The sequence below is a fragment of the Schistocerca gregaria genome, chromosome 3 (genome assembly GCF_023897955.1).
Source record: "Schistocerca gregaria isolate iqSchGreg1 chromosome 3, iqSchGreg1.2, whole genome shotgun sequence".
Taxonomy (NCBI): Eukaryota; Metazoa; Arthropoda; class Insecta; order Orthoptera; family Acrididae; genus Schistocerca; species Schistocerca gregaria.
In genome coordinates this window covers 698,985,370-699,012,357 of record NC_064922.1, presented here as the reverse complement: position 1 = coordinate 699,012,357, position 26,988 = coordinate 698,985,370, and the positions used below count along the sequence as shown (strand labels likewise).

Here is a 26,988-nt window from a genome sequence, read left to right as displayed (position 1 = left end):
AGAAGTAGAAAATGAATTCTAACATGGAACTAAAGCATTTCAAGATCCACACCCACTTTAACACATTTTATTCCTCTGTGTTTTCATTACACACTGTTTACTGCAAAGATACTTGTGAAAACAATTCATAAATTTAGAATCATGAAGTTCTGGAATTATTTGTGAGTGTTTCACTTGAAATGATCTGCCAATTGACACCAACTCTCTAATCATCAGCTGATTATCTTATTTTGTAACAGTTTCAGTATTATAAATTTCTGTACCTTACAATATCTCGCTATTGTTTCCTCCTACTACACGCCGAGCATTTATCACACTGATATGGTGGAAATAGTGTGAACAAACAAATTAATGAATTTCTACACTTCATAACTTGTTTAACACAATCAATAAAATCTCCAAAAGAATAATATATGTGCAAATACACACACACACACACACAACACACATATGAGTGTGTGTATGCGCAAGAGAGATGTTCACTGGTGCATACAGACCAACACGTAACTCGTACTCTGGTCCAGTGATTTCATTATGGACCATATGAATTTGGCTGTTAAGGACTTTGAGCCAAATAACAATTGTACCTTTCAATACAACAATGAATCTTGTCATCGGATTTGTCTTGCATTTGTCATCAATCAACTTTCAGTCATATACAAGGCCAATGTGAAACATTCTCAATCTGGTAGAGAAAGACTGTGTTTTCTGATTAAAAACAAACATTTATTTCCTTGAGGCTGTGCTTTTCTTCTAGGTCAATAGACTTTGTAAAATTTTTTTCCAGTGAGCAGATCCCATTTTTCAAGTGTGATTCTGGAAGGTCTAAAAAATAGCTATGTCACAACCTTTTCACTGAACTCAAAATGTTTTCTGATCACAAATTTAATTAGATGTGGGATATCTGATATGGGGAAGACAGTGAATGCTCCAACAATTTGTACTTCAGATCCTTTAGTTTTCTCATTATCAGCGCACATTTGTAAGTAGATGCAAATTCCTGATGAAGTGCAATATTATTATTATTATTATTATTATTGTTTGAGTCCTGTTTCATCTCTCACTTGGGGTGGGGAGTCCACTTATGATTTAGAGTAACAAGTCAGTGAATAAGAACTGTTGGATTCTTTCAAAAATTGAAATTTATTTTCCTGTTGGGTTCCATTATCATTTATTAAACGTGGCATCCATTTGCGGTAGATCTTTCTTGGAGATGATTTTAGAGATGATTCTTTATGTAAAATATATCAAAATCCATCTCTGTTGTACCTTATGTCATCAGCTATCTTAGAGCTTCCACCAGCTAATCACTCAGTATTATATGTTGCACTTTTTCAGTGTTCCAAGCCTAGAACTTTCCAACTCATTCTCAAACAGCACTCATCAGATCCTGTGTAACATCTCAGCCTGCCACTGAAACAGTCCCTGTCTGCACAATGAAAATCAATGGCACATTCTACATAGCCTGGATAAACATACCACAAGATTACTAGGGAACTACCATTATAATAGTGTCAAATAGGACTGTTGATATAGGCAAGAAAATAAAATGAAATGTGGCACTTCCTTAAGATTTGATAAAAATTCAGAGATCACTCAGCATATAAAATTTCAACATAAAGAGTATTTAACATAAGTTTTCTGCTTACCTAAAATTCTTTTTGTACATTAGAAAACTGGCTGGTATACCAATGACGAAAGGAGTCGGCGCAAGTAATAGCTGAAATAAATCAGTGCAGAGTCAGCTAGAGGAATATGTTAAAGAGACTAACCATCAAACTACTACAACATGTGATTATAACTTACTTGTTCAGCACAGCTCATACATGTTGGTAAGAGAGGTATCACAGGGAACATATACTCTAATGGGTAAATCATTGTTACAAATGCCATCACAGACATGGACAAGGCATTGTAATCTCGTGATTGTAGCACCAGCTGCAGGATAAAATGAATATTAGATAATATTCACAAAACCACTAAAATTAAACAAACAGGGAACAATATTAGGATAGAGAATGCTATTATTATGCATTTACATTTCTTGACACATAATTTCAAAATGAGGGCTTCAGAATATACAATAAAAGCTACAACTGATTGTTATTTAACATCTGATGCGCTGCTACAGGATGCATCCCCAAAAGCACTGTATTGTATGATGGTGTGTTGAATAGTAATGCCTTCAATTTTTTTATGTGAAAACTCGTGATGCTTTTTAAATAAAACACATGTTATTAACATTCTACATCTTTATTTTTCATATCTACGTATTTGCTGCCCTCTGCCACTAGAGGACTTCAAATTGAAGCATGTAACATGGTGGTGTGTAATGTAACTATGTCAGTGCGTTAGAAATAGCATGCTGTAATCGAGATTCGAATTTGAAGAGTTCATCCGCACATGGAGCACACTCTCCTTCAGCAGGACACCTAAGTGCTGTGACTTCAGCAACAATCTGATGCCTTGGGATCATTGTCATCTATCATCCTCCATATAGTCCTGACTTGGCCCCATTCAATTTTCAGACTTTAAAGAACACATTTGAGAACTTCACTTTGATAGTGCCTAAGTTGTGCAAGAAGAGGTGAGGGTGTGGCTCCATCAACAATGTCAAAGATTCTACAATGACGACATCAACAAGCTGGTCTCTCATTGGAAGAAATGTGTTCAACGCTAGGGTGATTATGTTGAGAAACAGATATGTAGACATGAAGAATAAAGATACACAATGTCAATAATGTTTGTTTTGGAGGCATTGCTTTCTTTGGTTAGAAAACAATATTCTTTTTTTCATATAGAGAGAGTGCAAGGGTCAATTACCAGTTCTCAATTTAGATTACATGTGGTCTTTCGGCCAAAAGGCCATATCCTGTTTCTGGCCTCTGAGGATGGACTGTGAACAATTGCATGTAATGGGAGAAGCAATCTGGTTGGTGGGGGGGGGGGGGGGGGGGGGGGGGGTAAGGAGGAGGCTGAGGCAGGGAGGGAGAGGGATAGCAGGGTAGTGTCAGGGAGGTTATGGTGTTTCTTGTGGGAGCACGCAGGGATGTAATGGGTACCAGACAGGGCAGCTAGGTACATTTAGATGGCTAGATGGGAGGAGGTGGAGTGGGGGGAGGAGGGGGGCGAGTGGAAAAGGAGAGAAATAGAGGAGGATGAAAAAAGACTGAGGGTGTGTTCGTGGAATAGTAGGCTATCTGCAACTCAACATTTCCTCTACACAGTGAGCAGCAACAAATGCTTTTAATAATACTGTCTATTCCCCATCCTAAATTTTCCATTGTTTGGAATGGCATGATATATAATATCATAGTCTGGTAACATTTATAACTACTTTTGCTTGCCACAAGCCACAGCAGAACGTATAGTAAAGCAGTCACTATTTACAATAATCATTTTCCTTCTTTGCTTCTTGACTTGTCCTCGAGCATAGGCTCTTGGAACATTGTGGGAGTAAGATTCTCTTGAAGATAATGACATTCTTGCAAAATCCCCTATAGGAATCTGTTGAGTGTCTCTGTTATGGTACAAAATAGCTCTTTTTTCAATATTTTCTCTGCCTGTCTCTCTCTCTCTCTTCTTAGTGAAAATAACCTGGTAAGAGACTCTGGTCAACAACAGTACTCAATAATTTGTTCCCATTCTCACTACTGATGTGCCCCTCTCATCCTGGGGTCTGAGTGACCTACCTATCCTCTTTAATCTTCCCCCCTCTGCACCTCTCCCTCATGAGGAAGAAACTAATAGTTCCAAAAATTAGAATGAGGTCTTCAGCTCTACTTTCGCAGGTGTCTACTGGTAGTTCAAAACATTTCACCTTCTAAAAGGTAAGTGCTGGCCAGCAGTTCTGTCTCATATACATTAGTTTCCTAGATAGAAGTTTCCTTTGATACTACTGAATCCAGGGAATAAATACCTACATAAAATAGGCAAGAAAAAAAGATTTGCAACATGATCTACTTTCCAAATGCAGCAAACATTTTTTCCTTGCCCAATGTTGACACTGCATTAATTGCAAACTTCTTGTTGTTTACAGAAACAAAACAGTCTCAAGATAGATTTGTGACCAAAGTCATAAAAAACAGAAATCTTGCATAGTGCTCGGATACGTCATCTAATACCCAAGAACTATTCAAGATTTTCCTACACTGGAAAAACCTAAAATCACAAACAGAAAGAGAAACAAATAAAATGTGTTAAAATAAAAAAATAAAAATCTGTTGTACCTTGTAAGAAACAGACAGCCCAAAAACAATTCACAAATTTTATCTAGGTGCTGCTGAAAACCTTTTAGGTAATTTAGAAACTTCATTGTATAATTACAAACTTGTCATTATTCTTTATTTTAAAAAGCACTTTGCTCAGTTTTGTGATCATCATCACCAAAGAAAATTCCATTGCGAAAAGTGCTTAATACAAGGCATCTTAAAAAGAAGAGACCCATATTCTTACAGGAGAGAATACTGGACAATATCCCAAAAAGAGTTACAAAAACACTTGTATGGAAAAAAATTTGCTGAGATATGGACCACTACACTTGTGTCGAGAGTATTTGGAACATAAAGGTGGAGGCTATCTTTCTGCTGACATTCATTTCTCATTTTTTGTTTGTGATTTTATTTAATCCTCTGACTGTGATGATGTTGACAGACATAGCACTTATGAACTTGCATGCACAGGGGTGGCAGACATAGCACTTATAAACTTGCAGGCACAGGGGCATTTGTAACAAAGACAGGGGATCATGGTAGACTTCACACAGGTCACACACTAAATATGGCAGAATGAGTTAAAGATGATTGTGAAACAAATGTGTGAAGAAGTGGAAGCACAAATCACACTCTAATGGGGTAACTGCATTGACTATTCCTTATAGTGTCAACAGGGGCTATCATAGGATCAAATAATCCATATCTTAAAAATGTATTTGTTTATGAACATGTGTTTACAGAACCTTTCTTTCAGTTTGTTAGCAGTGCTATCTCTGCTATCTCCTGTAAGAATATGGAGCACTTAAAAAAAAAGAAAAAAAGCACCCTGTATGTACTATGTACGATACTCAGCTAATGCTTATACAACTATAATCTATATCCAGTCTCAACAGAGTGTTACACAATAGATACACATTTTTTGTAATGACATTTTCTTTTGGGACAGATAAGCTGAATAATGTCTTAAACCTGTCCAAAAATTGTCTGTCAAAACAACGAATAAGTATAGCTACATTATCATAGAATTCATAATTCTTACAGGGGCCAGTAAAAATTAGATCCTTGAGACAGAAATGAAACTAATCAACAGAATAGACGCCCAGGGTACATTTCATGCTCTGAAAGTACCTTAAGTCAGCCACTGCAGCCAAGACAATGATGAAAATGCAAGCTAAAAAGTTATTCTAGACTGGTGCTTATTAACTTCGTGGAAATTATTCAGGTACAATTGCATGTTGCTTATAAATTGATACATTTTTTGCACTGTCATTAATATTTCACTGCAACTTACCTTATTCTCAAGAAGTATGAGTGTAAGGACTTTCACACATATATCAACACCCAATAATTCTAATGGCAAATGCAATGGAAAGTCCACCAAGGAAAAGCGTGTGTGATCAGGAAGAGCAAATACGAGTGGTGGACGAATGCTTGGTGACAAGACTTCCACCTGTGAAAACAATATAAAGAAACAATCTGACAAATTTAATGTGAAATTGCAGTAGTTGACAGTATGCCAGCAAAATCATTTGAATAAGCATTACTCAATGTGTAATTATTTCAGTGCACTACAAAATTAGTTGTCATACCACTGATGGAAGCGAAGGGGAAGTTAAGTTGTGTATGTAATCAGGTGAAATCAGTTATCTTCCTCACTATCATTACCATTTTATACACTCACACAGAACACACATAAACAAATGTCTTCAAACAAAGACCACTCATTTCATCAGCCATCCTGTTTCAATTCCCCATTTATATGTTTACTGTCTCAGACAGGAAGAACACAACTTTTAAGTAGAACAACTTCTCTCATTTTTATCTTGGACAAAGATGAATTATTTAAAAGCCATGTATCACATCAAAATCAGACTGCTTCTTGTGAGTTATTACTGTTCTAGTGTTTAGTACAGTAACTTCTCAGAAACACAACTAACCTTAAAAGAATGCAGAATATACTGTCAATTTACTTACGAGTCTGAAGACAAAGATGAATTATTTAAAAGCCATGTATCACATCAAAATCAGACTGCTTCTTGTGAGTTATTACTGTTCTAGTGTTCAGTACAGTAACTTCTCAGAAACACAACTAACCTTAAAAGAATGCAGAATATACTGTCAATTTACTTACGAGTCTGAAGAGTATCCATATTCACAAAAGAGAGTAAGTTCAAACAGAACCCACGATTTCCAGGACTGTGACATAAACTGTTCATACTGAGATTTCCAGAACTGTGATGTATACTGTCTGCACAATTCAAGCTGTGTTCAAACACAGTCTTAGTCATAATAAAACATATCATGATACAGCATTCTCACGTAATTTACAAATAGGTAGTAACATAAATACTGGCTTTTGATGATTTAACAGTCTCATTGATTTTCATAGTTTTCTGCTGTGTTGACAAGTTCCGTTCACATTATTTTCATTACTAGCCCATTCATCTTTTTCAGGTGATCTTATGCACTTTTGTTTTATAGAGTTAAACCATAATTTGTATATTGTGTGGAGTATAATCTTGAAATTAGTTGCAAAAAGATCAATTTTGATTTACATGCTCCAAGTTTCTATGGTAACATAATTAAGGAGTCCATGAAAATACAGATGCTGTAAAAGCTTATGAACAGGGATTGAGAATTCAATTCAAGGAAGGTTTGAAACCCAGTACTCAATTTATCAATATTTTACTCTTCACATCATCACTGTCACATAATGGTTATCAACAGTGGGGCTGCGTGGGGTAGCCATGTGGTGTGAGGCACCTTGTCTCAATTTGGTCCCATAGGAACTTACCACAAATTTAAAAAAAAGTTCCAATAGTGGTATGACACAGAAAATACCTTACAGTTGGGTTGGGGTAATGCAGAGAAAAATGATTTTCTGTGTTGTTTTTATAATGCTCTGTATGGTGCAATTAGAGATTAAATTGACAGGAGAAATGAGCCCACTCATATAAATATTACAGTCATTACATGAGTAAGCATACTATAAGATTCCTTTTTATTACACAAGTAAGTTTACTACAAGATTCATTTTTATTTTGAGTAATAAGTGGGCCATTATGAGTAAAATGACTTTTGGCTTCTCCGTAGTATATGAAACAACAAAAAAATTACAAATTTCAATAAATCTTTTTAACAGTCTCTTTTAATGTTTTTATTGGGAAGCCACTGCTTTCCATAGAGTAGTTACAAATATCAAGATAAGTAAGACACTGTAAACAGTGGTAAAGTGGAGCAGTTATGTAGTACGGCAAGAACGCATGAGAGGGCACTATCTGACAACAGCCTATGATCAAATGAAAAGACAAAGGTATCGAAACATAGAGTTTAATTTGTTTATGTACTGGGCTGTTAAAGTGACATTTATTTGTTTTGTTTCAAAGAATCATATTTTGTTCTGCACTGACCTAGAGAGTAAAGAGCCTGCAGTCAAAAGTGCCTTCTGTCAGCTGTTCGTATGCAGTTAAGTCACGGGATCCACCATTAAGCTCTACACACTGCCTTATAAAATAGCCCACAGAAAAAGCAATTCCACTGTGTCAGAATAGGCCAACAGTGAGAACTGCTGACCACTGCATTGGGGAACAACACAAAAGATTTGCCTTTGAAGTATCTATACAGTGAATGTTGCCCTATGGTCTGACTCAGTGAAACCTACCCACATTCAAGTTAAAGTTACCTCAGATTCTTATCCAGTTTCTACTGAACAGATCATAGTAATACCACACTACTAGCATTGGAAAAATTACTTACCCCATGTTTGGTAACCCACTGCCTAAGACACTTACGCCTTAAGTCTAGAGCACATATATATTGAAGGTGTACACATACTATCCTTGTGTGAAACACTGCAATCCACAGACAACTTTAGGGGTAAACACCATATGATCTATCTAGGTAATAAGTTGTAACTTCAAACAGACCTTGGACACTAATCAAGCAAATGCCCTGTTGTGTCCATGTTGGCAAGATTAATCTCACTGTGTTTGATACACTGTCTCTTGAGGATGCTTGCATGTTATCTCTACCATGTACTTTCACTGTAAGTGTAGGACCATTGCCCACTTGCAAGGAATTGGGTGCTCCACAGACAGCTTTGGGGATTACATTTGATATTTTTATTTATGCAATTAATGTTGCAAGTGTTAGCTTAGAACAATAGTCATTATGCTTAATCATGTCTAGGGTGCTTAATATACATGTTGGTGAATTTTTGGATGCATGATTTTCTTGCTGGAGAAATACTTGTGCTTCAGTGTCTGTACTGGTTACTTAAATTGTGCTCCTGTGCTTAAACATGCAGTCACTGTGCAAGGATATTTACAGGATTGGCTTAAGATAATAACGCAACTACTACTAAATTGTGCTCCTGTGCTTAAACATGCAGTCACTGTGCAGGGATATTTACAGGATTGACTTAAGGTAATAATGCAACTGTTGTTGTTGTTGTTGTTGTCTTCAGTCCTGAGACTGGTTTGATGCAGCTTTCCATGCTACTCTATCCTGTGCAAGCTGCTTCATCTCCCAGTACCTACTGCAACCTACATCCTTCTGAATCTGCTTAGTGTACTCATCTCTCGGTCTCCCTCTACGATTTTTACCCTCCACGCTGCCCTCCAGTGCTAAATTTGTGATCCCTTGATGCCTCAAAACAAGTTCTACCAACCGATCCCTTCTTCTAGTCAAGTTGTGCCACAAACTTCTCTTCTCCCCAATCCTATTCAATACCTCCTCATTAGTTACGTGATCTATCCACCTTATCTTCAGTATTCTTCTGTAGCACCACATTTCGAAAGCTTCTATTCTCTTCTTGTCCAAACTAGTTATCGTCCATGTTTCACTTCCATACATGGCTACACTCCAAACAAATACATTCAGAAACGATTTTCTGATACATAAATCTATATTCGATGTTAACAAATTTCTCTTCTTCAGAAACGCTTTCCTTGCCATTGCCAGTCTACATTTTATATCCTCTCTACTTCGACCATCATCAGTTATTTTACTTCCTAAATAGCAAAACTCCTTTACTACTTTAATTGTCTCATTTCCTAATCTAATTCCCTCAGCATCACCCGATTTAATTTGACTACATTCCATTATCCTCGTTTTGCTTTTGTTAATGTTCATCTTATATCCTCCTTTCAAGACACTGTCCATTCCGTTCAACTGCTCTTCCAAGTCCTTTGCCGTCTCTGACAGAATTACAATGTCATCGGCGAACCTCAAAGTTTTTACTTCTTCTCCATGAATTTTAATACCTACTCCAAATTTTTCTTTTGTTTCCTTTACTGCTTGCTCAATATACAGATTGAATAACATCGGGGAGAGGCTACAACCCTGTCTCACTCCTTTCCCAACCACTGCTTCCCTTTCATGCCCCTCGACTCTTATTACTGCCATCTGGTTTCTGTACAAATTATAAATAGCCTTTCGCTCCCTGTATTTTACCCCTGCCACCTTTAGAATTTGAAAAAGAGTATTCCAGTCAACATTGTCAAAAGCTTTCTCTAAGTCTACAAATGCTAGAAACGTAGGTTTGCCTTTTCTTAATCTTTCTTCTAAGATAAGTCGTAAGGTCAGTATTGCCTCATGTGTTCCAACATTTCGACGGAATCCAAACTGATCCTCCCCGAGATCTGCATCTACTAGTTTTTCCATTCGTCTGTAAAGAATTCGCGTTAGTATTTTGCAGCCGTGGCTTATTAAACTGATAGTTCGGTAATTTTCACATCTGTCAGCACCTGCTTTCTTTGGGATTGGAATTATTATATTCTTCTTGAAGTCTGAGGGTATTTCGCCTGTGTCATACATCTTGCTCACCAGCTGGTAGAGTTTTGACAGGACTGGTTGTCCCAAGGCCGTCAGTAGTTCTAATGGAATGTTGTCTACTCCGGGGGCCTTGTTTCGACTCAGGTCTTTCAGTGCTCTGTCAAACTCTTCACGCAGTATCGTATCTCCCATTTCGTCTTCATCTACATCCTCTTCCATTTCCATAATATTGTCCACAAGTACCTCGCCCTTGTATAAACCTTCTATATACTCCTTTCATCTTTCTGCCTTCCCTTCTTTGCTTAGAACTGGGCTGCCATCTGAGCTCTTGATATTCATACACGTGGTTCTCTTCTCTCCAAAGGTCTCTTTAATTTTCCTGTAGGCAGTATCTATCTTACCCCTAGTGAGATAAGCTTCTACATCCTTACATTTGTCCTCTAGCCATCCCTGCTTAGCCGTTTTGCACTTTCTGTCGATCTCGTTTTTGAGACGTTTGTATTCCTTTTTGCCTGCTTCATTTACTGCGTTTTTATATTTTCTCCTTTTATCAATTAAACTCAATATTTCTTCTGTTACCCAAGGATTTCTAGCAGCCCTCGTCTTTGTACCTACTTTATCCTCTGCTGCCTTCACTACTACATCCCTCAGAGCTACCCATTCTTCTTCTACTGTATTTCTTTCCTCCATTCCTGTCAATTGTTCCCTTATGCTCTCCCTGAAACTCTCTACAACCTCTGGTTCTTTCAGTTTATCCAGGTCCCATCTCCTTAATTTCCCACATTTTTGCAGTTTCTTCAGTTTTAATCTACAGGTCATAACCAATAGATTGTGGTCAGAGTCCACATCTGCCCCTGGAAATGTCTTACAACTTAAAACCTGGTTCCTAAATCTCTGTCTTACCATTATATAATCTATCTGATACCTTTTGGTATCTCCAGGGTTCTTCCACGTATACAACCTTCTTTCATGATTCTTAAACCAAGTGTTAGCTATGATTAAGTTGTGCTCTGTGCAAAATTCTACTAGGTGGCTTCCTCTTTCATTTCTTAGCCCCAATCCATATTCACCTACTATGTTTCCTTCTCTCCCTTTTCCTACACTCGAATTCCAGTCACCCATTACTATTAAATTTTCGTCTCCCTTCACTATCTGAATAATTTCTTTTATTTCATTGTACATTTCTTCAATTTCTTCATCATCTGCAGAGCTAGTTGGCATATAAACTTGTACTACTGTAGTAGGTGTGGGCTTCGTATCTATCTTGGCCACAATAAGGCGTTCACTATGCTGTTTGTAGTAGCTTACCCGCATTCCTATTTTCCTATTCATTATTAAACCTACTCCTGCATTACCCCTATTTGATTTTGTGTTTATAACCCTGTGTTCACCTGACCAGAAGTCTTGTTCCTCCTGCCACCGAACTTCACTAATTCCCACTATATCTAACTTTAACCTATCCATTTCCCTTTTTAAATTTTCTAACCTACCTGCCCGATTAAGGGATCTGACATTCCACGCTCCGATCCGTAGAACGCCAGTTTTCTTTCTCCTGATAACGACATCCTCCTGAGTAGTCCCCGCCCGGAGATCCGAATGGGGGACTATTTTACCTCCGGAATATTTTACCCAAGAGGATGCCATCATCATTTAATCATACAGTAAAGCTGCATGTCCTCGGGAAAAATTACGGCTGTAGTTTCCCCTTGCTTTCAGCCGTTCGCAGTACCAGCACAGCAAGGCCGTTTTGTTAATGTTGCAAGGCCAGATCAGTCAATCATCCAGACTGTTGCCCCTGCAACTACTGAAAAGGCTGCTGCCCCTCTTCAGGAACCACACGTTTGTCTGGCCTCTCAACAGATACCCCTCCGTTGTGGTTGCACCTACGGTACGGCCATCTGTATCGCTGAGGCACGCAAGCCTCCCCACCAACGGCAAGGTCCATGGTTCATGGGGGGATATAATGCAACTACTATGTGAAAATAGTAGTTTGATAGGTGTAAGAAAAAATAGTCCAGTTCAAAGGAGTTCTATATTTGAGTGCAAAAGTCTGTAACAGGGTGCTGATAGACAACAGGCAGAGAACTGAGAATTCCAGGATATTCAAAAACAAAGTACAAAAATACCTTATCAGCTGCTCCCATACTTCTGTCAATACTAACTGAGAAACCCAGGGTAGTCCATCTCCTTCTCCCTCGACTCTCTGCCCATGTTTTCTCCCCCTTTCTTTACTCACTTCCTCCTCCATCTCTCTCTATCCATCAACCCCATCTTTAGGATGATGATGGGTCCTAACCCCATAGTGTTTCTTTCCAGATAGTTAGTAAGATGTGTACAAAGTTTGAATGAAATCGGTCAAGGGGCTTATGAGAAGAGGTTGAACATAGGTGTATGTCACATATATTGCACACATATGTCTCATTCTTTGCTCCTTTATACCAAACAACCAAGAAAGGGCATTAAATTAATCTGTGTTATTCAGCCACATGGCTTGATATTATGTTACAAAACATGGTGACAAAATTATTGGCTTGCTGTGGTGCTTATTCTTGTACTTGGTTGATACAGTGAACATCACAAACAAGAGACAAACTGAACTTCATACTTTTGAAAGCGGTCCAATCAACTAACTACACGGAATAAATACCAACAGGAAAGTTTCAAACATTTTTATGTCACACCTTCTCATTCACACTCCATTCCTAGTGATAGAGAAGAGTCTTACTCCAGCAGCATTATTATGCAAATAAAAAGTCATGTGCCCAGAAAATTTGGTTGAAATTGCTCTAGGAGTTCCTGAGTTGTGCTTCAGTTTCAGCCCCTTTCTTTCTTCCCACCCCTGCAGGATGTAGGTGATTCTTAACCCCAGAGTGCTTCTTTTCAGACTTTAAGTAGCAAGTAAACACCCAATTCTTTAAAGAACTGAACTACCCTGTATAAAACAGTTTTAGACTTCTGATTACTTTACAATTGGATAAATCTGTTACATATTTGATGTTAGGTCTGTAAGCAACAAAAAGTTTATAAAAGGTTTGAAATTATGATCAACATTTTTTGGAAGTCACTAACTGCTCGGGTCCCGAGTTCGAGTCTCGGTCGGGCACACAGTTTTAAACTGCCAGGAAGTTTCATATCAGCGCACACTCCGCTGCAGAATGAAAATCTCATTCTGGAAGCAGTAGTACTATTTCTTTATGATCGATTTTTATCATCAGTACAACAGCTGAAAGTCAGCTGACAGACATATTCTCTCACATTGCACAAGACATAATTTTCTTCACCCTTAAGGCCAAAGAAAATTATGCAAACACCCACTTAAATTAATGTAAAACAGGAAAATCAGGTCAAGAATACCATCAAGGTCACTCTTCCTTGTCATTTCCTATTAAGCTGTATGGTATTGCTTCTATACACAGTTCTTGCACAGCAAAGAAATAATGTAACTGGGAACTCTAAGTCCATTTACCACTTGAAATAATGAGTGGAGTACTAAGTGAAAAAGTATTTGAATATGATATCTCATGTTTGCAAGGGAACATTAGAAATTGGATGCAATTTGAATATAATGTCAAACCATGACTTTTATGCTTTACATATGAATATTAAAGCCTGTAAGCTCTTAATCAATCAGGGATATGCCTTTTTGTACGATCCTTTAGTCAGTAAACTTATTTCTATTTCTTTTTCCAATTTGCAACTTATATTTCTACTACATTTTGCACTGCTTCTGGTTTAAAGAGAGCTCTTCCTCATGTATTTTTTGAGTTAACCTGAAATAAATATAGTACATGCTTACCTCCACTCTTGTCTTCCCAGGCACTGGAACTGGTGCACTCAGTAACCGCAGGATCCATGTTTCAATTTCACGTACATCATGTAAAACAATAGATGGTGTACCATCATAGGCCCTACCAGTCAGCACACTCCACACCGAATCCCTACCAAAATAATAACAACGGTAGTGAATAAAATGATGTGTTACAACACAGAGCAGGCTAAGAAAGAATTATGGTGGTTGTTTGAAAGCTGAACATCAGGCTAAAAAATGAAAGCTAAAAACTTACCATGATCCACTTGCAGTTTAGATACTGAATGGGTGCAAACAGTTTACGAATGTACAAATAACACACATTAAATATTACTGAAGAAAAAACTGCAACCAGCCACATTCTTTCCACAGTGAAATAAACTATTTATTCAGAAAATGTGGCTGGTTGAGCATTGATTCAGCAAAATTTATGAAGACAACTGCAGTGTCTCGAATCATTATGGCTCAAATAATAAATGAGAAATAAATACAGAGTGATAGGCAACATAAACCTCTGAAGTCCTAAGTAAATCTCATTCACAAATTAACACAATAGGGACAAGCCTATAGTAAGAAACAGAAAATCAGGTAAGCTAGTTTAACTACAAACAGTAGAAAATCCAGCTTGGAATACAAACAATATTATGAGAAGGACAAATTGCTACTCACTGTAAAGATGACAGTGTGAGTTGCAGGCACAACAAAAAGACTGTTACATGCAGGTTTTGGACAAAAGCTTCTATGTAATAGTGTTTTCATTGTGCCTGTCTGAAACTTAAAGTGTCATCTTTATGGTGATTAGCAGTCTATCCTTTTCATAATATTGTTCACATATCAAATACAGTACTTGAAATCTTGTCATTAGAAATATTTATTTAATTTTATCAATAAAGAAAATGGAGACATACTGTCAACAGTAAATAAATTCACCCTATCTGAAGCAAAATGCACTAGTTTCATATTTGATGAATGAACTATCCAGATGATACAATAAACTACAATACAACCAATATTATATGTAAAATTATCATACAGAAACTCAAATATAATGAGCTATCTTGAACAGAATGCCAACCAGCATGGATTTTGAAAACATTAATCACATGAAACCCAACTTGCACTTTTTTCACAAGACATACTGAAAGCTTTGGATCAAGACAATCAGGTAGATACTGTGTTTCTTTATTTCCAAAAAGCATTTGACTCAGTACAACACCTATGCTTATTTTCAAAAGTATGATCATATGGGATATCAAGAGAAATTTGTGACTGGATTGGGGAATTTTTGGTAAGGAGGACACAGCATGTTATCTTGGATGGAGAGTCATCATGAGATGTAGAAGCAGCTTCAGCTGTGACCCAGGGAAGTGTGTGGGACGATTGCTGTTCATCTTGTGTATTAATGATCTTGCACACAATATTAATAGTAAAATGAGGCTTTTTGCAGATGATGCGGTTATCTGTAATGAAGTACTACCTGAAAGAAGCAGCATAAATATTGTCACATTTTGACTGGATTTCAAAGTGGTGCAAAGATTGGCAACTTTAAATGCTCAGAAATGTACAATTGTGTACTTCACAAAACAAAACAAAAATTTAAAAAAAAACATATTAACCTATGACTATAATACCAATGAGTCACTGTTGAAATCGCCCAACTCATACAAATACCTGGGGGTAGCACATTGTAGGGATATGAAATGGAATGATCATGTAGGTTCAGTCATGGGTAAAACAGGTGGCAGAATTTGGTTTATTGGTAGGATACTGGGGAAGAGAAATCAATCTACAAAGGAGATTGCTTACAAATCACTCATACAACCAGTTCTATAATACTATCAAGTGTGTGAGATCTGTACCAGACAGGACTAACAGCGTATATTGAACGTTTACAGAGCAGAGCAGCACGATTGGCCACACGTTTGTCTCTTCCATGGTAGAGTGTCATAGAGATACTGAAGGAACTGAACTGGAAGACTCTTGAAGACAGATGTAAACTATCCTGAGAAAAGTCTATTAACAAAGTTTCAAGAACCAGCTTTAAATGGTTAATCATGGAATATACTACAACCCGCTACGTATTGTTCACATAGCGGTCATGAGGATAAGTTTAGAATAATTACGCAGAGGCGTTCAAACAATCATTCTTCCTACACTCTCCACACATGACTGGAACAGGAAAAAACCCTAATAGCTGGTACAATGGGATGTACCCTCTGACTTCATAGCGGTTTGCACAATATAGATATAAATTATAATCAGTTTCTCCACCAAGTTTCAGCACTGTATACAAATGTTATTATTTTATCTTTGTTTTTCAGTGCCATTCTATGAAAATCAGCAACACTGTTAGTGACAATGCATTGTCTTCCTGTGCTGGAACTGGGTATGAGAATTTTATTATTTCACAATATGATATGTATTTTACATGTGACATTTCAAATTACGTAGAGGTTTCAATTTTTAATTTTACGTCTCATAGTGAGGATTTGAGATGGTCAAAAAGGGTAAAGTGAAAGGTAAATGTAATTCTATTGGTAAGTACAGAACATCTGTAACTATTCTAGCAATCATCATCATCTCCAGACAATACAAAGAATTAATGTTTTACTACTACTGAATGTCGTTATGAATTATGTTCATCTACATCTACATCTACAAGGTTACTCTGCAGTTTCCACTTAAAAGCCTGGCAGAGGGTGCAGTGAACCATTTTCATACTATTTCTCTACCATACCACTCTCAAATGATGTATGGAAAAAAGCAACACCTCAATCTTTCCGTTCAAGCTCTGATTTCTCTTATTTTATTATGATGATCATTTCTCCCTACATAGGTGGGTGTCAACAAAATATTTGTGCATTCGGAAGAGAAAGTTGGTGATTGAAATTTTGTAACTAGATCTTGCCACAAAGAAAACTGCCCTTGTTTCAGTGACTCCCACCACAACTCACGTCTCGTATCAGTGAACTCTCATCCCTATTGAGAGATAACATTAAATGAGGTGCCCTTCTTTGCACTTTTTCGATGTCCTCCATCAATCCTACCTGGTAAGGATCCCATACCACACAGCAATATTCCAGCAGAGGATGGACAAGTGTAATGTAGGCTGTCTCTTTTGTGGGTTTGTTGCATCTTCTAAGTGTTCTGCCAACGAAGCGCTGCCTTTGTTTCACCTTCACTACAATATTATCTATGTGGTCTTTCCAATTTAAGTTGCTCATAATTTTAATTCCTAGGTATTTAGTCGAATTGACGGGCCTTAGATTTGTGCGATTTATTGTATAGCCAAAATTTATTGGATTTCTTTAAGTAAACATGTGGATGACCTCATACTTTTCTTTGTTTAGTGCTAACTGCCACTTCGAACACATATCACTCAGTGTCTGGAGAGAACATCTGTGAGGATAAGAACCATATATCTATAAAAGTGGTATGTGTCAAGTTGCAAAAGAAGTGCAGACCATAATGCACAATTTATTCATGCATATTTGAGAATGAGAATGCTTACCCATTATTTCAAACTGTTACAAAAAGTTTTCTTTCTAACAAGCCCCACAAAATAATGAAAGGGGAAATGTTTATTGTTTACTACATTTTCACTGTTAAGGCATGACATTTTGATCTAATTATTTACTACCAGCTGTAATCACAACACATTTTTCAGACTATTCGCATACACTTCTCAATGTACCAGCAAAATTATGCGTACATGTGACACATGGTTCCAGAGATATGATGTAATATACACTAAGATACATGAAAAACTGCCACATCATGCACAATGTTTAAATTTTTTACTCCTTTCCTACTAACTCTAACATGATACATTTCATGGACAGTATTCATATATACTGCTAAATGTGCACATAAAATTCTATCATTGTATGGCACATTGTTCAGGAGATACGATATCATCAACATTGACCTAAGTGAAAACCAAACTGCAGTTCAAAAATTGCTAGAGATACACATGAACTATGTGCACAAATACATGTGAGATAGGGTAAATATATTTTAAATACATGTGACTTGTGCATGCGTGGAGCAAAACCAAAGGTAAAAAGTTCCCTCTAAACTCATGGATCTATCTCAATATGCCATTTACTACATGGAAAAAAAAAAAATACGGTTGTGGTAAGAATCAGCCATCTCCTATTGGGGTAACAGTGATAAAACATGGAGAGAGCAGGGGTTAGGAGATGGACAGACAGAGAGTGGGAAGGAGGAGATGGACACATATAGGGTCTAGGAGGAGATGGACACAGATAGGGTGAAGGAGGAGATGGACAGAAAAAGAAGAAAGGGGAAATGGACCGAGAGAGGGGGAGGAGGGATGGATACAGGAACGAAAGAGGAGGAGAAAGACAGAGAAGAGGAGGAAGAAGAGCTGGACAGAGGAAGGGCAGGAGGGAGAGCTGGACAGATAGAAGAGGAGGAGGAAATGGATAGATAAAGGGAAGATATGGACTGAGAAAGGGAAGAGATGGACTGAGAAAGGGGAGAGGAGGAGATGGAAAGAGAAAGACAAAGAGGGTGTGATGGACAGGGAGAGATGGGGGAGGAGGAAATGGCCAGAGAGAGGAGGACGAGGAGATGGACACAGAGAAGGGGGAGGAGGAGATGGACATAGAGAAGATTGAGCACATACACACAAATCAAATTGTTTGAAAACTGTATGTAATGTGATGAATAAATTACATTTTACATTTTATGTTTTCTTCTCCATAGCAGGTAAGGGGTCTACATAATGAAAGCTACCTTGTATCCTAAACTTATTCCAGGTTTCTATCATCTTAATCCCTATCCATGTCTGAACAAGTTTTTCTCTAAAAGATAGAGACTTCATACAGTTCCCAGTTACTTAAATGTAAGACAGATGTGCATTGTGTGAACTCAGTTTGAGGTGTATCATGTCATTTGTAGAATGATAGATGCCATGTCCTCAATTGCAAGTGGCCGATGAAAGATGTTCCTGAGTTAAGGTAATTAGTAAGTATGCAGCACCCCACTTTTCGGAGGTTTCTGATAATTTGTGCAGATCAGAACTGTACCAATCCTTCGTTATCTGTGATGATGGCTTTTGACTGGCGCTTCTACCTGCTCAGTGGAGTTGTATCCTCCGCGGGGCCACAAGTGAAGGGCAAGTAGTGCACATGACCTGTATCACATCAAAGAAATGATCACTGATGTTCAGATTTTACTATTGTTCAGAGTCTCTTCTGAGACATGCTTGTTCAAACATCTAGCAAGGATTTTACACCTATGTAGTCTATCAATTAGAAGAAGTTAGGACTGTGTTTGCTAGGAAATATGAAGTTGAATTTCTCTGTGTGTGTTATTTGACTAGACAGAAAAAAGTCTTTTTCAGCATCATCAAGCCTGTGGATCGAAGTCCATGGAGGAGAAGCTGGTTCACAGATCAAGGGTACTGCATAACAGGACCCTTGCAGTGCTGATACCATACAGTGACCAACAGATAATGTAAGAGAACTGGAAAATCCAGTAAATTACATGAGTTGCATATTGACTACTGGACTGTTTCAACATCCACTCCTATCACCCCCAACGGGAAAATAAACCACAAAACTTTCCAATTACTGTAATTTTAGAACAATCTTTTTTGGCTCTCATAATTGTTTTCCAAAGAGTGGGAAAGTACTTGATCAGAGTGATCAATGTGTGACTTGCCATTAATGTAATCTCTGATTTTATTGGACTCTGACTGGAAAGCTTGACATTTCACCAACTTACATGTTTTACATTACTTCTATTTTGCCCATTCAGTTGCAAAAAACTACAAAGCTGTTTCTTTCAAATACCACCTTACATTTCCTCAGTTTCCGTGTAACTGACAATTTTGGATTATATATTCTATTGTTACATCACAATCCATAACTTAGCAACAGTTTTGTCAGAGCTACAGGATAATAGAAAATGCTCATATGCTTTGTTCGAGTAGGTTTCGATCAGATGTAAAACAAAATCCAGATGCATCACCCATCTCTGCCTTTTCCCCGGACTTGCCACAGTTGAATTTTATTTTGAGTTCCATATACTGTATACCTCCTAATCCAAGACGAGGTTTTTCCTCAAAATTTCATGCCCAGAAGTAGTGGGTCATTTTACATTCACAGCACATCATGTGGAGTTTTTTTTCTGTATCAAATACAACCTCAAGCTTTCAGTAATTTGTAACTCTACTCTGTGGCATACCTACTGCTTAACCATGAATGTGAGGATGTGCTTTGAGTATTGTTGTTCAATAGCAGGAAGTGTTTGTAACAACAATTTGTTTTATCTGTGGCTGTTTAACTTCAGGGATCCCCCTTCAAAAATGTGTAGTTAAATGTTTAATGGCTCATAGTATGGAACAACATAGTTCAACATCAAATTTTTCAACATGATGCAGGCATTACTATGGTAGAAATTTAAAAATCATAGTTGTTGGCATGCAAAAGCAAGAAACAATTGTGTAGCTTTGAGTAAGTATGAAGTCACAGAAGCCAATGTTTGTAGATGGCGAAAGGACAAAGGAGATCTGAAAAATGCAAAGCTGATTAGGAAAGCTCTCTGTGGCCCACACAGTAGAGGTTTCAAAAATACTTGAATGCAAGTCGTGGCATTTGTGCAGAAGAAAGTTAAAGAAGGAATATCAGTCGAACATCGTTTTCTCCGCATCTTCCAGCATTGCATCTAGAAAAGTTAGTCGAGTATCAGTGATGCATTAGGAGATTGAGAAAAGAAGACGCTTACCTATTATGGCAAATTGGAAACACTGTCAAGAATCCTGTTCACTTTGGTATGCCATTCAGTACAAAGGTTGAAGAGGCAGGGACTATGAGACATCAAAATGGACAAAGGTGTGACCCTGTATCACCCTCAATTGTAAAATTATGCCAAAGGGAAAAGTGCCACCTGGTGCCATATTTTGTTGCAACTGAAAAGGATAGATTCTTATAGATTGGCTCCACACAGTGTGGAGCAGGAGACCAGGTGCTACTGTAAAGAATCATGGAATTCTGACCCTGGATGCTTTGAAGGGGCATCAGGCACTAGCAGTGAAGGCAAAAATCTTTAATTAAACACAGATCTTGTTGTCATTCCAGGATATGTGACTTTGCAACTAAAAATGCTAGACGGAGTGTTGAATAAGCCATTGAAAGACCATCTGAAGCAGCTTTTGGTTACCAGGAAGTTGATGAAGGTTCAATATCTCTAACTGCATAATGGATCTAGACTGCTTGGATACCATATCCAGTGCATGAATTGAGAACTTGTTTTAGGAAGTACTGTGAAACAAATGCATTACATGCAAATGAAGATGATCTGCTTTGGGAAGAAATGCAAGATAACCATGGCACTGACAGTGACACTGTGTATTCTGTGGACCATTACAGTGAGGAGGACTAAGAGGCATCTATATCTGACTAGAAGACCTTTATATGATTTTATTTTCTGTGTATTGGTACTTTCACTGTCTGCTTCTGTTACTTAAATAAGATAACCATTTGTAAGATTTCAAAATAAACCTGGTACATGTATACACGTTTTTTTGTAATTGCTTGTTTAAAAAAAGGGATCATCCTGCATTCAGAGTAATCTTAGATTCAGAGATATTCAGTAATTGGATTAATAAAGTTTATATAGAGTTTTTAGTTTGTCAATGCAGAGATTCTTGTATAAAATGTAGTTATGTGTCATGCTGCTACTGAAATAGTCAACATCTGGTCTAATTTCATAGATACAGTCATTCAGTCACAATGTTTTGTCTGAGAAGTGAAAATATTTCAGCAACAGCTGAAATTTATTCCTACCGGCAGGGTAAACTTTGAATTAATGTTTACAATTTTTGAAATCTTATTTCTATCCTTCCTTCTTACTGAATACAAGTACTGGTGGGTCTTGGGATGTTAAACTGCAAACATCACTATCATCTTCGTTGCCTCATCTGTAAATGAATCCTCAATAGAATGCTCACTAAAAGATGATTCATAAGCACTTACACCATCCAAGAAATGATCCACAAACTCAGTTCACTACGATTCATTCATGTTAGCTAAGTGTTCACATTCTACATCAGTCACATTCCAGGTAAAACTGACCACCATTAATGATAAACATCAATTAAAACTGGAACAGCTACTAACATAATTACAACAAAGACAAGCACCTTATTGTCGAATACACCTCAGAACACACAAGCAGGAGACTGATCGTTGATGACAGGTCGTCATGTTGTTGACATCTGAGCAGAACTTTCTACTACAGATGCTAATGAACATAAAACTCAGAAATTCTGTTTTCCCATGAGAAATATTTGTATTAGGTTTCAATTATGTAAACAGGCTATAAATAAGATAACAAATTAAACTTTATGAATCCTTTAGCAAGACTTCTGGGAGCAACTTATTATTTTGGACTTTCCTGTAGATGTGTAAAAAAAAAAGATACAGCAGCACTACTTGGATGTATTAATTAATTTACAGCACAGTCAGGTGAACATTAGGTTCAGTTTGCCAATTATAAAAAGTTATCCCTCACAAATAAATAAAGCTCACAGGAAAGATAACCATTGAGCTTTAAGAGGAGTACCTGACAGACATACGAAAATTTGTTGACTGTAATGATAGTAAACTCTCTTTCTTCTTCAGAGGATGTCTGTCTACACACACACACACACACACACACACACACACACACACACACAAATTGCTCATTTCTAGAATCAGAATCCTTTAATAAATTAATTTTTATGGTCCACTTGTAAGAATGAGTGTTCTATATTAATATATTTGTGTTGTGATAAGATTTCCTACACTTTGCATAGTGTACACAGTATTTAACATTAATAACAATTTAAATTTATGGGTCAGACTGCTAACACTTGAACTCGCATACATGTCTTTTATGGACAGTGTTGTTTCTGGAATGTGAATAGTTTTTTTGAAGTATCTGTGTTCATAATTTTTAGATAGTTTTAGATTCAGAGAACAACGATTTTTGCTACCTAGATACACGATAATTCTAATTATTTATTTTATGTGATAATTTCCCTTCCTTGTACAAAATTCTGCTGGCTTCTCTCCACACCTCATACCATGTGTCATTGTTGACTGCCTCTTTGACTCATCAACACACTTACATTCAGATTAAGCTTTCAAAGAAGCAACAGTTATTTTCATTACCTGTCTTAAAATCAATGAAAATGTGTCCAGAAAATCTTTGACGTATAACATCAGTGGGAATTCCTGGATGGGGGAACCATAAAATAGGGGAAAGATAGCCACTAGATACAGCCTATTGATGGGTGGAGTACGTAAACATGTAACAGACAACAGCACTCACACTAGCTTTTGAGCACTCACTCTTTTTCTAGCAAAAGTACACACACCTACATACATATGACTACAGAAACACCCAAACATACACTCCCATGTCCATGGCAAGAATGGTTATTGGTGCTTGATTATTGAAAGCAGTTATCTAAGCTGATGGAAGTGGGGATGAGGTAGGGAAAGATGCAAGGAGGGAGGTAGTAGGAAAGAGACAGGTCTTTGGTCAGAAGACTCCACGGCCACAAAACAAGAAAAACAGCTTTATAGTAATGCAGCATAACTGTTACATAACATGGGTGCTTTCACATGTGACCCTGCCTTTTATTGGATAGGAAATGCCCATGAGTGGACATTGGTAAGAGATGGTGGGCTAGGTCTTGCTCCTGGGCTGACCACAACATAGTTTTAGATTCAGAGAAACACAATTTTTTCCCATGGGCTGCAAAACTGGGAGCAGGATCAGAACTTGGATGGACAAGGATATTCTGCAGGTTGGGTGGGCAGTGGAAAACTACTTTGAGAGATGTACGTAGAATTTTGGGTAGGATATTCTTCATGTCAGAGCACTTAACCACATACTCCACCAGAGCATCGACAACCTCTTGTTGTGCCATGAGGTGAGAGATATCCTACCCAAAATCCTATCCACATTCCCCAAAATAATTTTCTGCCATCCGTCCAATCTACAGAATATTCTTGTCCATCCACATTCCAATCCTATTCCCTATCCTGCACCCCATGGGTCATTCTCTTGTAGTCAGACCAGCTGCAAGACCTGACCTACTAACTCCTACCACAGTCCACCCAATAAAAGGAAGGGCCATGTGTGAAAGCACCCATGTTATATAAGAGTTATGCTACAATCACTATATAGCATTCTGCATGGTCCTGACAAGTAACCAACTGTCTACTGAGATGAATGACCACCATCGAACTGTGGCAAACCTAAAAAATGATCATCCATTTGATGAACATTTTGTACACTACAACACAAATTACTTCAACTGCTGCTTCACAATGCCGACCATTTTGATATTCCATTCCAATGCAAGTTTCTCTGAACTGCACAGTGGGAATTGTCTCTCCATTATATCCTACGTTCTCACAATCCTCCTATCTCAACTACACTAACCTGTTTCTATGGCTTCACTCTGTCCAGACTGTGTACTGTCTTCTCTACCCACTGACCCCCCCCCCCCCCCCCCATACAGGCTCTCCCCCCCTCTCCCTCTCCCACTTCTCCCTCATTTTCAATCCCTCTCCCTTCTCTCTCCCCTTCCTTCCCCCTTTTCAACTTCACTTCACCTTCACCTTCACCTTTCTCTCTCTTCCTCCCCCCCCCCAATTCCTCTCTTCCTACATCTCTTTTTGCCCTACCCTCCATATTCTTTTCATCTTACTGTGCAACTGCATAATGATCTGTCCAAAGACCTTCCCTTTTACCGCTATCCTCTCCTTGCATCGGTTTCTACCCCTCACCATCTCCATCACCTCAGGCATCAATAATCAGACTTGCCATGGACATGGGAGTGTGTTTCTGGATGTCTGTTCTGTGTGCTTCTGCTCGTGTGTGTGTGTGTGTGTGTGTGTGTGTGTGTGTGTGTGTGGGCACGCGCGCGTCCATGTATGCACATAGATGTGCCTACTTTTTATAGAAAAAGAGTGAATGCTTGAAAGCTAGCGTTTTTGTGCTCTATGCATTGATCTGCTAATGGTGAGTGGCTGCCTTATTCTTACTTTACATATTTGTCCAAAAAATCTGTTGTGCTTCATACCACATGATATGCAGTGTTTACAAAAAATGGTTTCACTTGCCACAATTACCTAGATGAGCCACATTGCAAACATATATTTGAAGTTTTTTATTCTTGTTTCCAGAAACCACAGCAGAAATGAGACACAGCTTAATTATATGGAACATATGAAATACAATGAACAACTATGAAAATAATTTTTCTTGCAAATGTACCTTGAAATTTGCCTGGAAGCCCCAACACGTCTCGGTGATGTATTCTCATTACAAGCATCTATGAGTTTCTTGAGAATGAATAAACATTCACGAAATATTGAGAAAAATGGGTGATGAGATAAGAGGCACAAAGAAGTCAGAGAATGATTCCGGACCCTCTGTTGAAACAAACAAAGAAACAAACAGCATTAAGCAAATAAAATTAACTGAGGGGTAAGCTAAATCAGTAAATGAAATACAGATCATGTCAATATTTTCCAGATTATTCTGATTGCTGAAATAATTCATTAAATTACTGGCATAACTATGAGTGACAAGTAATCATTTTGTAGATGATAGACAGCTTAAACTGAAATCTGTCATTCAGGAAATTAGCATATGTGTTGACAGCCAACCAACATATGTATAAGTTTTCACATTTCTGTGCCATAGACATTTGGAGTGACACTACACTAGCTTTAAACTTTCATTTACAAATCAAGAATTGATCTCTTGAATATAAAAAAACACAGTTAACACACAAAATGAACTACATAATTGGCACACAAGATGACATAAGTTCTTCCAAAAACAAACATTAACAAACTAGGCATATCACCCTTCGCGAACACAGGTCATAAAGCAAGTAATTTTTAAACATATATTTAACCTCTTTTTAACTTAATTTTCAGTTCTTCATAAATTGTGAGCTTAAGCAACATACTTGTATTTCAAATTCGAAGTCTGAAATCACATATTTAACTGTATGAAATGGAAAATTCACTCAAGAAGACTATAAAACTGTGAAAAAGAATTGTAGGCCACAACTTTCCTTCAGGAAGGAAATTTCAGTACTGTGATAATACATGTACACTGATCAGGCAGAATGTTATGATCACCGACCTGCTGTGGATACAGGCCCAGCCGAACAACAGCATCATCACATGGTGAGGAATGACTACTAGGCAGACACACACATGGTGCATGTAGTATCAATGAGTGTGCTGTCTGTGTTTAGAATGGAAAAGGTGCACAATCTATCTGAATTCGACTAAGGGCAGATTGTGATGGCCCGAAGATGCACCATAAGCATTTTGGAAACTGTATGACTTGTCACGAGTTCAAGGAGTACTTTGGTGAGTCTCTTCAACACATGGTGAAAACAAGGTGAAACCACGTCCAAACATCATAAGTTTGGGCAGCCATCCATTACAGATGTCAGACATCATAGGCTGGGCAGATTGGTAAAACAGGACAGGTGGAAAATTGTGGTGGATTAACATTAGACTAAATTGCTGGACAGAGTACAAGTGTGTCTGAACAGACAGTGCACCAAACACCGCTAACAATAGGTGCCACAGCTGACAACCAGAGGATGTGCCAAAGTTAACACCATTATGTGGCAACTACGACTCAGATGAGCATGTGACCATTGGCACTGGCTGTTGGCACAGTGGCAGAGCACTGCATGGCCTGATGAATCCCGATAACATCATCATGCCGAAGGGAGGGCAATAATCTATTGTCTTCCAGGGTAACAGCTCCTTGACACTTCAACTGCAGGATGGAGACAAGCTACATTTCGCTCTGGGGAACATTCACATAGGCATCCATGGGTCCAGCAGAGCTCATGCAATGCACCTTAATGGCCGAGGAGTATTGTACACTGGTTGCAGATCACGTATACCTCTTCATGATGATCATGCTATCCGATGGCAGCTGCATTTTTCAACAAGATAATGTTGCCATGTCACAAGGCCAAAAGTGTGATGGAGTGATTTGACAAACTCAGTGGCATGTTCCATTTTATGTACTGGCCCCCCAGCTTGCCAGATCTGAACTCAATCGAACACATCTGGGACGTGATTGAATGTTGCGTCACAGCTCATCGTCCCCCTCCACAGA

At 37.9% G+C, this 26,988-nt stretch overlaps 1 protein-coding gene across 18 annotated transcripts in view; it reads right to left on the bottom strand.

The window, feature by feature from the left end:
• The window catches only part of LOC126354708 (MAP kinase-activating death domain protein), a 684,767-nt gene that overhangs the window by 409,111 nt on the left and 248,668 nt on the right, over positions 1-26,988 (bottom strand). For all 18 annotated transcript variants that reach the window (XM_050004532.1, XM_050004534.1, XM_050004547.1 and 15 more), the window contains 5 exons: positions 25,105-25,262; positions 13,786-13,927; positions 5,506-5,664; positions 1,807-1,938; positions 1,650-1,720 (listed from right to left, as the gene is read on the bottom strand). In XM_050004532.1, the coding sequence (XP_049860489.1) occupies positions 1,650-1,720; positions 1,807-1,938; positions 5,506-5,664; positions 13,786-13,927; positions 25,105-25,262 (662 nt within the window). The remainder of the gene's footprint in view (positions 1-1,649; positions 1,721-1,806; positions 1,939-5,505; positions 5,665-13,785; positions 13,928-25,104; positions 25,263-26,988) is intronic.